A 15,168-nucleotide genomic window follows, 5' to 3' on the forward strand; every position below is an offset into this window, starting at 1 on the left:
TGAAGGAAGAGTGGTCTGGGTCTTGTGGTACCTCTGGGAACGGGCAGAGGCGCCTGAAGGAGCCACAATCCCAAACACGAGGCTCTGCTCTGGGGTTTCCTTCTTCTGTATCTTGGCCTTGTCATCTTCATTGCTGTTAGGTAGCTAGCATTCTGATGCATTCAAGTGGATTTCAATATTTTGTCCAACTAGTACAGAATATTTTTATAAGTACAATTTGTTTCAGGTACTGTAGTGGAGTGGTGGAGAGGGTTGGGTGTGTGGCTCCAGACTCAGACTGACTTCAAATCCTAGTTATGCTTTTTACTAATTTCGTTACTTTAGGCAATTTAACCTTTGTATGAATGGCTCCCCCATCTGTAAAAGCGAGAATAAGAGTAACTTCCTCATAAGTTTTGTCGTAAAGACTAAATATTTGATGTAAAGTGCTCAGACCAGTGCCTAGCACAGTGAGTTAGCTGTATTTTTCTCACACGTATCCTTATCAGAGCTTAAATACTACTATTCTGTCTTCTCTGGGAGATGGTTGACTTCACTACAATCTCTCTTCCAGATCATTAAAAAATACCTTAAAAGTTGGGCCCAACATGTATCAAGATTTATCCATGCTAAGAAATTTCCACAGATCTCAAGTCTATTCTCTTAATAAGCCAACATCACTTTAATCTCATTTCTCCAATTACAATTTCAGTTTAGTTTAAAAAAAAGGCAAAAAAGGCCAAGGTAAAAAAATTAAAGAGCATTCTCTTGCAACAGAATTTAAGCAGTGAGAGAGGGTGGAAATTATAAATAACTTTAAAGGATCAATAGTTTTTGATGGTTATCCCAAGAAACCACTTTTTACTTAAAAGATGAATACCATACTGGGTACTTGGTGTGGTCAGAAAGGCAAAAAATATGTTGTGTTTTCATACCATATTCAGGGCCACAGATTTATAACTTGTGGTGACAAGTTATTATCTAATGATTATAGGTCAAAGGGAACTGTGCTATTGCTTTTATATATCATTTAATCCTCACAACCCATCACTCCACTTTACAGTTGAGGTCACTGAGGTTCAGGAAGTTTCCCAAGAGTAGGTAATTTAGTCAAGGGTCAGAATTTCAAGCCTAAGCCAAGACCTTAAAGTCCTAAACTTTGGGATTTTATCTCACAAATTTAATCTGGGCTAATTAAAGATTTGAGGAAATAAAAATTAGACTACCAAGTCAACCTTCACCACTCTGACATTCCTAAATCTGCTTTCAAATTCAAGCACCTGGGGTTTGCTACATGTAAGACAATATGAAAAATATAAAGATAAAAAGCATTCCTTGCTCTCAAAAACCTTGCCAGAAGACATGAACAGTAATGCTTCAAACAATCGATTACAGAACAGCAAAGCACTGAGTTCATAATGTAAACACTTTCTCTAACTGTGCTTATTCTTGACCACTGAGTGCTTTGTGCTTTCAAAGACCCCTTAGCAATGTTGGGAGATGGAGAACAAAGGGAGGGAAGTATTTTCATAAGGATATGCCCATTACATTAACCTTGTCAAAAAGTCCAATTAGTCACTCATTCAGTGTTGAAGGTGTGAATTTGTACATATTAAAATGTAGTTATCATAAGAAATACTTATTAAAACAACGTTTCAACTAGAAGTGAGGGCAAAACAGAGGTCTTTAGGGAAAAATCAGAGCGACTAGGTGATTGGCCAGTGCAGAGCAGGAAAGGAGCGACAGAGAACAAAGACTATACTATTCCTAATCTATTTCACTACTGAAACAAAAAGAAAGAAAGAAAAAAACAAAACAAATAAAAAGGCTTTCAGGTACAAGCATCGTGCAACTTCCTCAATTTTTGTCCATTTCGTTGGGGAATGTCATGCAAACCACCCGTACCTCCCTCTACCCAGTTTCACTGTCTCTAGGGTTATTTTTCCCCTTCTTGAATGATGGTGAACACAAGTTGTAAAATAAGAGGGTCCGCCCCGCCTTCCAGCTCTGCAGCAATTATTATTTTAGGTGCCTAAATCGGAAATATGATTCGGATAACCTCAAGCGTGGATTCCCACTGGTTGCTCCTACCTCGCAGCAACTTAAGCTCCAGTTACCGCTCAGTCTGACCCGGCCCTAGCAACCGCGGCGCGCTGGACAGGGCACTCCAGCCTCACCCCATCTCACCTCCGCCCGCCCTCCCACGGCCCCCCCCCCCCCGGCTCAGGCTGTCTTCACCTCCTACACCCTCAGTTGAGGCGCCTACCGCCACCCGCAGTCGAAAAAGCTTTCCCTTTGGGGGAAGAGAGCGATAAAGGTTCATTTCTGGAAGAATCTGAGCACTCGGAGCGCGGGGCAGCGGCAAGAGGTGGGAGGGGGATGGGAAAGGGGGCGGGAGCGCAGCACTAGCCATCAACATCTTTGCACTCAGAGATCGCCAAGTGCCTTTCGGGCCTCCGCGGCAGCCCAGACCTTCTCCCTCGCACCCGGGGCCGGGATGGGAATGTGGAATCCAGACTACCGAAGACGAGAATGAGGAAACGAGAAGGGGAGTTCACGACGGCCTTGGTCCCGAGGGGGCGGGAAGAGAGAAGAACAAAGCCGCTGCCACCCATGCTCCCGGGTGGCCGGGCGACCCAGAAGGACTCGGGAGGCCCGCTTACCTGCCGTCAGCAATTGCATGGCGTGAGTGAAGGACGGGTCGAGCGAGTCCTTCTCCGCCATGAGTTCGGGCAGGTACTTGTTCTCCGGCTCCATTTTAACGGAGGCAGTGGCTGAGGGGGGCAGCAGCGGGGTCGGAGCCGGACCGCCCACTGTCGTGTCGGGACCCGTGGCCGAGGGCGGCAGCAGCGGTGGCGGCTGCGTGGCGGGCGAGGCCCGGGCGGTCCCCCGGGACCCCCCTCCGCCTCCCCGGGACCGATGAGGCAGCGGCGGCTGCCGAGACGGCGCCTGACGTACAGAAGGGTGGGCACCGGAGGGGTCCATGGAGCCGCTGCGGCCCGAGGACCGGCTCATGCGCGCGGCGGGGTCGTCCCGGCGCTGCATTGGGGAGGATGTGCGATCGAAGGATCGAGGAAGCGACGCGGCAGCGGCAGAGGCCCGAGTGGCGGTTGGCGGGGGTAGGAGAGCAGGAGCGACGGCGACCGAAGCCGACCCGAGCGACCCAGCGAAAGAGCACCGGAAATGAGGCGTCGCGCGTGCGCAGCCAGGCTCCGGCACCGCCCTTGGGTCTCTCCGCGAAGAACAAAGTCCCCAGTCGGGCCACGGCGCCTGCGCACCGCCGAGGAACGCGAAGATGTCGCCTCCCTGCTCCTCTTTTCCCTCTGAGCCCGCCAGGCCAAAGCCTTGTGCGCTTGCGCGGGTGGCGGCGGGCAGCATTCGTTTTCTCTACCACGTGACTGGGCGCTAGCGGGACACGTGTCTCCTCCCCCTTCGGGCCGAGAGCGCGGTGGGGGCGGGGGCTGTGGAATGTCTTTGTCTGCGCGCGGACCCGCCGAGTGTGGGGCGAGAGACCTGTTACTCGCGGGGCCACGCCCCCTCTAACGGCTCAGCGGTAGAGGGGGGTTGTGCTCCATGAGGTGGGAGGGGTTATTGAAGTAGGGGAATAAAAGGAGACCGGCGTGAGAGACGCGAGGTTGCGGGTGGCGTGGGTTAGAGGAGAAAATGGAGGCTGGCTGGGCCTGGGAAGAGAGGAGGAAGAGACAGGGCAGAGGGGAGGCTGGGGTGAAGAAGGAACGACTGAGGCAGAGCCTGACGCAGGGATGAAGGGTGCAGATGAGTAAGGAAAGCTTGGAGGGAAAAATTGAGGAAGGACTCAGCAGTGGGAAGACTGAAGGCTGTTGGAGGACTTGAACTAAGATTCTTCCGCAAAAAGTGGGCTAGAGGCCAGGTCCATAATCCATGATGGTTGCATCATTAGGGTGGCTCCTTCTCCTGATGTGAGTGGTGAGCCTCCCGCCTCTTTTTGGGCCCTTCACACGCGATTCTTCCAGACCTGTTCAAAGAGATCCTTACCACTGCTCTCAAGGCCGAGGTGTATAGTGGACAGTCTGCCAACGCGTTCTCCTCATTCTGGTGCCTTGTCTAACCTTTCCTTCCTTTCACAGATATTTGCTTCTCCCTTTCTAAGCAGTCCCATCCCTTTTCCTTCTGGATCAGTTTCCCAGAATAAGCCAACGCTTTTCAGGAGCATTTCTGGAAATTATCTTCTGGGTACCTGGAAACTGTTGATTTTGGGACCTGAAACTTAGAAGCCTTCAACAAGAGAACATTAAGGCCTGGCACCTTGTGAGTGGGGGAGAGAAACCACCCACAGAAATGAGAACAAAACACAAAAATATCTTCATAAATTATCACATATATAGATATATTTCTGGTGTCAGGTGCGGTACTTTACTTTGAGGTCACAAAGGTAGTTTATATTCAAGTAGGAGAAAAAAATGTTTTAAATAATTGTAATGAAAAATTGTAATGTGACAAGTGCCAAGAGATAAGTGAATATTAAGTACGATTGGAGTTCAAAGCACAAGATAGATTTTGGCCAGAGGAGAATGAGTTCCAGGCAAAGGGAAGCGTGAACAAATGAGCAGAGATGAGAATGTCAGAGGTGCATTTAAGAAATGGGAGTAATCGAGTTGTGAACTGTGAAGAAATAGTGGGGTGAGACATCAAATGCATGGAGGAGGGAAAGGGGGTAAGGAGGATTTATAGCTCCCTTGCAACTCATTTCTGCTGCTGTCCTTGAAAATTCTGCTTGGGTGATGGTGTTACAAATGGCTGAAGTGTCCTTGTTCCGTAATGAGATGCCCAGATGGAGGAGGTACCTTGAGCTGAGGCTAATAAAACTTTGATAAGGAAGTGTCTGAGAAGGAGCTGGGTAGTGGTATCTGTGGGTTTCTAGACTGAATCAACATTCTAACCGATGGTTGCCAAATCTTACTTTCTCTGAGGGTGGGGTTGAAGGGAGCTTTGAGCTCTTCTTCATGGTGAGATGCACAAAAGGTAATTTCTGAAACGATGATTGTGTGCCCACAGTATACTTATTACCAAGTACATGGTGCAGCAGCCTTCCATTGTGGTGGGACCGGTGGAGGGAATGGTAGAGGAACCCTTCCCTAGGAATTGGGAAGAGTAATTCCTGTCCTGAAAGCCTAGAGGTCTGCAGTTCATTTTCTGTGGACCATGGTATGCTGTCTGAGGTTCTCAAGAAGGTATTAACAATATGGTCTTGAGAAAAGACTGACTTTGGAGTAAGGCGGACGATTTCAAATCTAGCATTGCCTTGTTTTGGCTGTGTGTCATTGGGAAAACCACAACCTGTCTGAGCTTTAGTTTCCTTCTCTATAAAATGGAGGTAATGACATCTACCTTGCAGAATTGTGAACATTAACAAATATCAGTGTAAACCTCCCGATAGGGAGGGCTTATAAGCAGAAGTAATAATAATTATGTTATTTAGTGCCTAATGAAGAGTTTTGGGTGCTCATGTTGGCTGTGGATTTGCAAGGCCTGCTCTCTAATCTCGTTTTCACAGGCTGTAGCTATACTTTGTTTAGAGCAGGGAGGTTCCAAAAAGACTAAGTTTCTTATACCCTATTTCCTCACATAGTCCAGTTACTATGGCATAGGGTGCAGGAGCAATTGAAAGCATAGTGATTCAGATGGAGTTAGGGCCAAAGCTGGCTCTTCCTCTTACCTGCTGAATGACCGAGCACTTACTTAACCTTTCTCAGCCTCTCCTTTGTTCCCTTCGGTAAAACGGGTCAGAATAGCCACCTCAGGGCTGTTAGGATTAAAGGAGGGAGCATCTGTAAAATACTCAGCACAGGGTCTGGCAATTAGTAGGTAATTGATAAGCGATAGAGGCCATTGTTATTACTACACACATTTATTGAGTACCTTATTGCCGACTTTCACTTTCATGTGAGTTCCTAACTGATGGGCTGAAAAGAATGGAGGTTTGCCTGACCTGTGTGATCTCCACAGATGAGGGATCTGCAGGCCCTACCTACCTCCCCTGCTTCACAGCCAGTTTCCAGGAGAAGAAGGGCTCCAGCCCTGGGCAGGAAAGTTTCTCTTCCGAGAATGTAGCTCCTCTGTTCAATCTTAAACACCTACTTGGTGCCAAATATATGGAGGGTGGAGAAGTAGACTGGGAGACCAAGATTCAACATTTTAAAGGGTTTTTCTAAGATTTTTTAGTTATAGAAATACATACTTCTAGCTTTATGAAAAATCCAACCATAATAAAGGCAGAAAGTGAAAAGTAAAAGTCCCCCCAAAATTTTGCACATTCACTTGACTGCCCTTCCTTAAAGATACCCACTATTCAGTGGTTGTTTGTGTAGGCTGCCAGACATTTTAACACATCTATATGTGAGTCTGTCTTTTTTGTTCTAAACACAAACTGCAGCATTCTATACCAACAGTTTTTGACTTGTTTTTAAATAAAATATTCTGGCTACCTTTCCTTGTCAGTATATAAGTTTATTTCTTTTTTTTCCTCACGGTCGTGTAGTATTACATTGCGCGCTTTTAACCAGTTACTGTCTGATATAAATATAGGTTGATTCCAGCTGTTCCATGTTGCAAACCGCACTGCAATGAGCGTCACTACAGAAGATCTTTGCGCATAATATCAATGTAGGATAATTCATAGAAATGGCACAAAAAGACTGCGCCAAGCAGCAGGGTAGGTAGCATCTTCTTTTCCCACCTCCTCAATCAATTCTGGGTACTGTCTTCCCATCTTTTTAGTCTTCACCAATATGATGGCTGAAATGGCATGGGACTGAACATTGAATAAGAATCTATGCCCTCAAGGAGCTCCTTGTTTAATGAAGGAGACAAATACATAAACCAAGAGTGACCATGTAGTAGTGTGAAAAGTTTTATAATCAAGCACTATACAAATTGCTGTGGGAATCCACAGGAAGGAGTGATGGACCAACTGCTGACCTGAATTTGGAAAGTAGTTCAGTGGGGTACAGGGGCAGGGCATTTAAATATTGGAAGTTCAGCAGAGCTTTGTTCCCTAATATTCCCTCCTCTAATAGGTTCATGGCTCTGGAATTTAAATCTGCAGCCCAATCTTCCGAGTTCCAAATCCAGATAGCCAAGTGCATCCCTGACCACTCTATTTGGATGTCTCAGAAGACCCTCAAACTCAGCATGTCTCCAGTAGAACTCAAACTGCAGCCACTAGCAGAGCTGCTTCCGGGCCCAGATGACTTATGTAGCTCGGAGCTTGGGAGCAGCTCCTCTTTTAGGACCCAGACTTGTTCCAACACCTTGAGTCCTTCAGGGCCAGCAAAACTTAAGGAGCCATTCACCTTCAGGGCCATTCTCCTTGCTTGCTGCACGCTAGTACGGGTACGGGTACTGCTCTTAGCATTCCCACCCTTTGGTAGGAGTCATGGGCAGGGACAGAAGAGATTGCAGCAGGGCTGGTGTGCCAGTGACGACCCCACTGCTTTTTGTCCCTAGAAGTGTCCCAAAAATACTTGAAGGGGATTTTTCAGGGGCAACAATAGAAACTCAGGATGATTAGTTTCATATGTTTTTCTGTTTTTTGTTTTTGAATCCACAGGAAGGTAAGCCTGCATGATATTTGGATGATCATAATATTTTTTTCTGCCTGTCCTCCCAACCAGAAGGTGAGTGGCTTATGGGCAGGAACTCTTTCTGTCTTTGTGCATAGAGAGGCTGGAACAGAGCAGGCATTGGATACATGTATGTTGATCACATAAATATATCTGCAGAATAATTAAATTCATTTTCCCTGTTGCCTTTACCATTGACTTGCTCCTCCTTCGGTGTCCCCTGTCTTAGGAACAGTACCCCCAACTAATTGCCTGGTTGGAAATCAGGGAGTCATCCTCTTCATTGTCTCACCACTCTACCCCACCATACGTAATCCATACCTAACTCCTATTGTTTACTTCATAAATATTGCAGATCTCATCCATGTTTCTCTGTCTCCAGCTGAGGTGCTATAATGCCTCACCTGAACTTCTGCCATCTCTGAACTGGTCCCCTACTTCTGCTTCTCTACCCTTTCTCTAGTTTCCATCCAGAAGCCAGCATAACGTTTTCAGAATGCAAATCCGATCATCTGTCTCCATCTGTCTTTCTTACACACACACACACACACACACACACACACACACACACACACACCCCTGTTAAACCTTTTCAGTGACTTCCCGTTGCCCTTAGGATAAAGACGAGAACATTTATCGTGTCTGACTGAGCCCTGCCCACATGGCCAGCCCTGCCTGGCTTTCCCGCCTCCTCTCATGCCGTTCTTTTCCTTAGTTCCTGTGCTTAGCAACCCTGGCCTTTTTCAATCTCTCAAATAAGCCTATTCCTGCCTCCTCTAGACTGCACACTTTCTGGCTCCTTTGCCTGAAACTCTAGTCATTTCTCCCTCATCCCAACCCAACCCCTGCCTGCCTCTCTGCCTCTTTTCCTTAGATACTATAATTCCTTCACATCCTTCAGACACAGTATATGAAAATGTCTCTTCTTCAGGGAAGACTTCCCAGATCCGCAGGGCAGGTCAGCTTAGCGCTCATTGTTACATGCTCTCAAGGCCTATTCCTAACACCTATTACATTTTAAATTTGCTTCTTTGTGTTATTTGAGTAACATCCACCTCCGCAATTTGAATGAGGGGAAGAACTTTGCCTGTGGAGTTTAAGGTTGTGTTCCTAGCACCCAGCGCAATGCCTGGATTGGTTGATCAATGAAGATTTGTTGGTTTAATGAATAGAAATGGGAACGGCACATGCAGAGATGTTAAACCATTATAAAACTTGGCATGGCTCCCTGGAGTGACAAATCATGACCTAGATTGGGGGTGGGTGCATGGCAAAATGGCAGGAGATAAGGCCCAAAAGGTAGTCTGTGTTTTGACCCTTAAGTAAGGAAATTGAATGCCCATGGAGAGTAACAAGATGCTGTAATCATTAGAGTAGAAAAGGAAACCAAGGGTGCAGAGGCCATTTTGGGCCTATGTATTTGTTTTAATTGGCCTGCCTAATTATAAAAAATTGAAATAATTGCTAGTACTTAAATATTGGGAGATTTCACATTTAAAAAACAGTTCTAGATTTCTAGTTCTTCTAGAAACATCAGATGTTCTAGGAACCCTGCATTTGTATTCCTCCAAGTAATAATTAACTTCTGTCTTTAGAGGGCACCACCTCTAACTCCCCAGGAATTTTTGCTATCAGCCTGACTATAAGCATTTGAGTTAGTGACCCAGTTCTATTCTGGTGGTGGAATGGGAGAAGAGATTGGAGCGGACAGGGAAGGGCAATGGAAGCCAGAGGAACCCAGGGAGAAAAGGGAATTCACATTCAAGTTGGAGACACCTAGACCCAAGAAATACTACATCTAGACTTAGTCAGTTGGGCCCAAGCTTGGGGTGGGGTGGGCAGGGGAATAAACTTCAGTACCTAGGGTCCCTCTTCCACCATTAGAAGTTTGTTTGAGCTAAAGAGAAGTAAAAATAAAATGGGAAATCTGCTGCAATCCTGGCTGATTTGAGAGTAAATGAATGGAAACTTTGGAATTTTAGCAAGATAAATGCTACCTTCTTCTGGGCTCACCCTTGATCTTTCCATGTCTCAGAGAGAGTAAAGATGAATAAAACCATGGTCCTTATTGTAGTGGAAATTGACCAGCTTGTGGGAGAAGAAGATATTTAAATAATTAAATACATAATATGTGCTAGATAATAGGATAGAGGAGCACTCATTCATTCAACAGGTATATTTTGCCAGACACTGTGCTAGGTGCTGAGGACATAGTCATAAGAAGACAGACATGGCCTCTGCCCTCATAGAGCGTATACTAGGTAGTCTGGGAGATGAGAGGATGATGGAATTAATTATGAAGGAGATTTACATTGGATGGAAGTTCTGGAAGGCAAACATTTGAGCTGAGCCTGGAAGGAAGAATAAAATGTTAGGGTTTCAATTGAAGCAGAGAAGATTCATTCTCATCAGAAGAAAGAACAGGAAGAACTGGTGATTGTGTGTGAGATGTTTGAAGAATAGTGAAGTATTGGGTTGGAGTGATTTTTTTTAGAAGAGAAGAAAAGAAATTGTTTAGACCCTAAGTTGCCTTTCAATCTAAATACCATTTGATTTTTTTCTAGAAATTGAATTCTCTAAAATGGAACTATTTAAAAAATAATTAAAATGAGAAACTAATTCACAGGTGAACCATTGTTGTCCCAGTGTATAAGGTATCATGGTAAAATAAGGTAGTCATTTTAAATCAACACAACACTCTAGAACTTACACGTTGAAATGAGAGGGCTTTGGATTCCTTTTTCCAAGTTGTCTTCAGAGCCTAAAGTCCCTTCTTCAGACTATTATCAAAGTTGCAAATTTTTATTTTTGAGGGTGAATTTAATTTTGGAAAACAAATAATCCAGAGCCAAAGTTAGTGAATAAGGTAGACATCACGTTGGGGAGAAAGATTTTGAGTAAAAAGTAGGTGTGACTACAGATTAGTGAATCTGATTATTTTCTTCTGTAATTTTTTTTTCAAAAGAGGTTCTTTAATATCATAAAATATTTTTTTTCAAAAGATTTTCTTTAATATCATAAAATATATTTTTTTTTCTTCTGTAATTTTTAAAGTGACCCTGAAGTCAATTCTAAAAGATGAGATCCCAAAATACTTTTTGAGCAATAGTGGCTCTGTCAGAACAAGGGTAGACACACCCACCCAAAGCAATTACTTCAAGAACAGCACTTATCTCATTCATGCATACATGATTCATTCATTCAATAACTATTTATTAAAGACTACCTCATAGATGGCAAGCAATATTGTGGGTGTTGAAGTAAGTAGGGAACAAAATGAACAGGCTCCCCGCATTTGTACTGCTTTCTAAACAGGGGGGACAGATAATCACCAAGTAAACTAACAGGGTAAAAGAAGTTTTAGAAAGACAATAAAACGAGACACTGTGATAGAATGACTGAGAAGAGGTGGGGTTGGATACTTTAGGTAGGATAGTCCAGGAAGGTCTCTCTGAGGGGATTCTGATGAGGGAGAAGCAGCCAGCCATGGCAGGGGCTGGAGGAAGAGCACTCCTGAGGAAAAAAGGAGCAGGGGCCCTGAGGCAGGAACTTGTTGAGTGAATTCTAGGAACAGATGAAAGGCCATATGGCTGGAGAACAAAGTGAGCACAGGGGGAAGTTACAGACGTGAGATGGGTGAGGTAGGGAAGATCAGAATCCAGTATGGCTGTGCAGGCTGCAGTAAGGAGTTTTCTATGACTGTTGGGTAGAACTTGGGGGAAGAACAGAACACAGAGACCAATTAGGAGACTATTGCAGTAAATATGCAACAAACAGTTTTTGCACATCTGTGTGCCAGGAACTGTGCTAGATGCTAGCGATATAATGGTGAAGGCGACGTGGGTTCCAGTCCTCGGGTTGCTGATGACGTGGAGGGAACACAGACAAGTAAGCTAGCCATTGTTTGTCAGCGTGGCAAATTATAGAAATAGGGGGAAAATACAAGGTGCTATGAGAGTACAGAGGAAGGGTCACCAATCTCAGTGGGTGGGTGGGGTGTTCAGTAATGCTTCCTGGAGGAGGTGTCCTTGAAAGCTGGACTGGAAGGACTGTAGAAACGAGCCAGGTGAAGGGCTGGAAAAGGGCATCCTGGCGCTGAAAGGACTTAGAGGGGAGCAAGAACTTGGTGAGTTTGAGCACCCACAGGTAGTTCAGCATGGCTGGATCTTAGAGGTATATTTCCTGTGAAAAAAGAAATCAGTCTTAATTTTTTTAAAATAGAAGTTTATTAAGCTTGCACAGGAAAGTCATTCAAAGATTTTGTAGCAGCAGAATGACATGTTTCGGGGGCCTGCCCAACTCTCAACTGCCTTTCTCCCTAATCCCCTCAAATCAGTCTTAATAATAATCTGTTGAACCGTAGCTTTGAACCTGATAATTATACTCAGTATTGACAAAGAGCATGCTGGTTGAACACCTCTGTTCTACCCTAACTAGATGAAAAGGAACAGGAGGAGGGTAGAATCATTACTCTCTGAGTAATGAAAAAAACCTGCCTGAGACTACGTGGATCCTACCATCTGTGAGGCCACAGCCAGGGCTACCATGTGGTAAAGAGACTTGGGGCCTACTTTAAGCTTTTTTATGGACTCGGGAAGAATCCAATTTATTAAAGGATGCGACCAGTCAGTTGATTCTACGTTCCAATAAGCTGACTCATAAGGTTTGTCCCTAAGCTCTAGGGTAGCTGTGCATGAAATGAATTCCTTATTAGCACTGTTGATCTGCATGTCTTTGGACAGTGGTTCACTACCCGTGCAATTAGACTTTTTCCTGAGACGAGCTCACCAGGCACGTATGACTTTCAGATGCCTTTTTTGATAGGATAGGCTGTTCCCACTGCTCTCCACAATGCATCAGTTACTAAGGACTTGAAGTGACAGAAATAATAATAGCCAACATCTACATGTGTTCTGTTTATTTAATTTTCACAACAGTCATATGAGGCTAGTACTGTTGTGAAAATACTATTCCTATTTTATAGTCGAAAAAATAAAAGCACAGGGAGGTTAAATCACTTGCCCAAGGTTACCAGGTATTTGAAACCAGGTAGTTTGAACTGAGAGCCCCAATTTTTAAGCACTCTGCCATAAGTGTGACTGATTTAGGGATATAAAGACAAAGAAATAACCATAAATCCCTAGCATTATATAAATTGGCAAATTTTGGCCTTTAGTTTTACAAAATTGGGCATCATTGTACTGAATGCAGTGGTTATACAATGGCATAATACAATGGTTACAAAAAACATTTATAACCCATAAAAACAATTTCTTTGTACCATATAGTAGAACTAAATGAATCAATTTGTTCTCAGACTATTTCAGTATTAAGTTGCTATGATAAAGCTCATGTTAAGCAATTGTGCTTGCATTCTTAAAGTTTATCATGTCTTTTTTGGGGGAGGGGGTGGAGGAGGGAGGGAGAATAATCCAACCTTCCGAAAAAACAATCTAAAGGAAACTAAAGTTGGAGTCTTTTCCTCTTGGTAATTTTCCCTACTACAAACAGAAACTTCTGAAATCTTTTTTCATCTTTGAGCCCAATATTGATAATGCCTAGTACTTACAGCTTAGTATCTATAATAACTACTACAAATCACAATTACTAACATTCTTAAAGGACTTAGTATATGACAAGCTCTGTATAAGTCTTTAAGTCTAGGAGAAAGGACTATAGTTATGCTTGCTTTACAAAGAGGAAAAAGCCAAGGTTCAGAGAATTTAAATAATTTTCCCCAGATCACATAAGTGGTTAATTAAGGTTTGGGGCTCAGTATTATCTGATTTCAAAGTCCAGGCTTTTAAACTACTAATAGTTATAGAGATAGGCTCTAAGAAATACTTATTTAAATATATGAGAATTATTAGTATAATAAGGGTGTTTCTACTACAATTTTGAACACTGCAGACTCTTCTTTTCATCCCAAACCGCTCCTCAGTTTAATCTAAATTATCAGAACAAAATATGAACTGGGATGCATTATGGGCTGTTATGTTTTTTCTTGACTTCAACACAGGGCCCACTTGACACTTGGTTGATGTGTTACAGAGCATATCACACTTTATGAATGCCACAGAATTACCAGGTTGTCATTAGCAATAGTTCTTAATAGGAGATCTTAAACATCTCTGTGAAAATGGCTGATACTGGCATAGTGGATACATTCTCCACTAGATGGAGTGAGGCAACGAGAGCTGAGATATGAGTGATAATTAGGCATGGAATAGCCTGGCAAAAGCCAAGTACCTTAGGTGTGGTCCGCCTGTAGAACCTTAAAAAATCATTATAGAACAAGAGTGTTTTTTATTTTCTTGGTTTTGTTTGTTTTGGTGATGAAAATGGATGTCTCAAATGACCAAAATACCCCTTTCATAGATGATAAAACCGCCCACAAAAACTTCCAATTCAGATATAACACCTAAAGATAAATTCTGGATGGCATAGAAATAGCTTAGTAAATCACAGCCAGGTGGTTCCTGGGAATGCCATCTAGGAGACAGCAACCTGCGAAGTTGAGGTGATGTCAAACGATGTGGTATATGCTTTAAAGAAATTAGTAATATATGTGGTGCCATTTTCTCTATGGCCTAAGTACCAGGGTTCAGGGTGGAAGTGGGAGTGATCCTTCCAGCTTTTTAACTCACTCATCGAATATTTGCTTTTTCTCCCGCACTTTTGGGTTCAGTGGGTTTGGAGGTCTTATTTTCCAAGGAATGTGTCCTCCAGGGAATACAGACATTAAATTGATTCCTTGAACTTGGAAGCTGAGACTTCCGCTTGGTCATTCTGGGTTCCTTATGCTATTGAGCCAATGTCAGAAAAGGGGTTTTTAATATTGGCTAGGGTGATTGGTCCTGATTATTAAGTGGAAATTAGGTTGCTGCTACTAAAATGGGTGAGGAGAACTATGTCTGTGTCCAGTGGATTCACCAGGGCACTCCTGAGTACTCCCATATCCAATAACCGTCAATGTAAAGCTATAGCAAAGCGATAAAAGAGACAGGACCATTAAGGGAGTGAATCCTGTGGAAATGAAGGTTTGGGTCATTCCACCAAGCAAAGACTCCCCTCCAGCCTACGTGCTGGCAGAAAGTAAGGGGAATATGTAATTCCCCTGGAAGAAGGCAGCTATGAATACCAGCTTAGCTTCGTGACCACTTACTGAGGCAGGGTCTGTAACTACTGTAATGGCTATTTTATATTCATGGACTGGTTCTCCTTTTCTTCCACCTCCCTACTTGCCCCTAGGCCCTACTACTACCTGGGCATGAAAAATACTGGTAGTGGCTAACTTTACAATTTAGGTTCCAGGTGGAAGAATAACTGAGCTGACATCACTTAGCCACGATGTGGTTGGTACATAACTGATGAACTTTGTGCCTCCCCTCTGTTGCCCACCCCCATCCATTCTCTTTCTGTGTTTATCCTGTGTCCCTGGAAGCTAAGTTCCATGGACTGTATCACCTGGGCTCATTGCTCACTTGGGTTCCACCAATGGAAGGCACTGACAAGAGATGGGCATGCAGAAGGAGAGAGAGTTGGGGGGTTTCCCATGCTCTGTGCTGCATTCTCTTATTTTCTGGCA

General features: G+C 43.9%; 1 protein-coding gene and 1 long non-coding RNA gene across 4 annotated transcripts in view; one reads left to right on the forward strand and one right to left on the reverse strand.

Annotated features, from left to right (window-relative positions):
* KHDRBS1 (KH RNA binding domain containing, signal transduction associated 1) overlaps nt 1–3,305 on the reverse strand; it is a 39,439-nt gene extending 36,134 nt beyond the window's left edge. For both annotated transcript variants that reach the window (XR_013993875.1, XM_081057672.1), the window contains exon 1: nt 2,643–3,305. Coding sequence is in view for 1 of the 2 variants with exons in the window: in XM_081057672.1 (XP_080913798.1) it covers nt 2,643–3,024 (382 nt within the window). In the remaining variant the exon portion in view is untranslated. The remainder of the gene's footprint in view (nt 1–2,642) is intronic.
* Nucleotides 3,306–3,413: 108 nt separating this feature from the next.
* The window catches only part of LOC308501370, a 39,478-nt gene continuing 27,723 nt past the window's right edge, over nt 3,414–15,168 (forward strand). The window contains exons 1-3 of one of the 2 annotated variants that reach the window (XR_013993876.1): nt 3,414–3,557; nt 4,086–4,266; nt 6,544–6,674. This is a non-coding gene — a long non-coding RNA (uncharacterized lncRNA). Of the gene's footprint in view, nt 3,558–3,700; nt 4,267–6,543; nt 6,675–7,567; nt 7,635–15,168 lie in introns of those variants that run through there. The other variant, XR_013993877.1, reaches the window with a different exon arrangement.

The sequence above is a fragment of the Rhinolophus hipposideros genome (assembly GCF_964194185.1).
Source record: "Rhinolophus hipposideros genome assembly, chromosome: 8".
NCBI lineage: Eukaryota > Metazoa > Chordata > Mammalia > Chiroptera > Rhinolophidae > Rhinolophus > Rhinolophus hipposideros.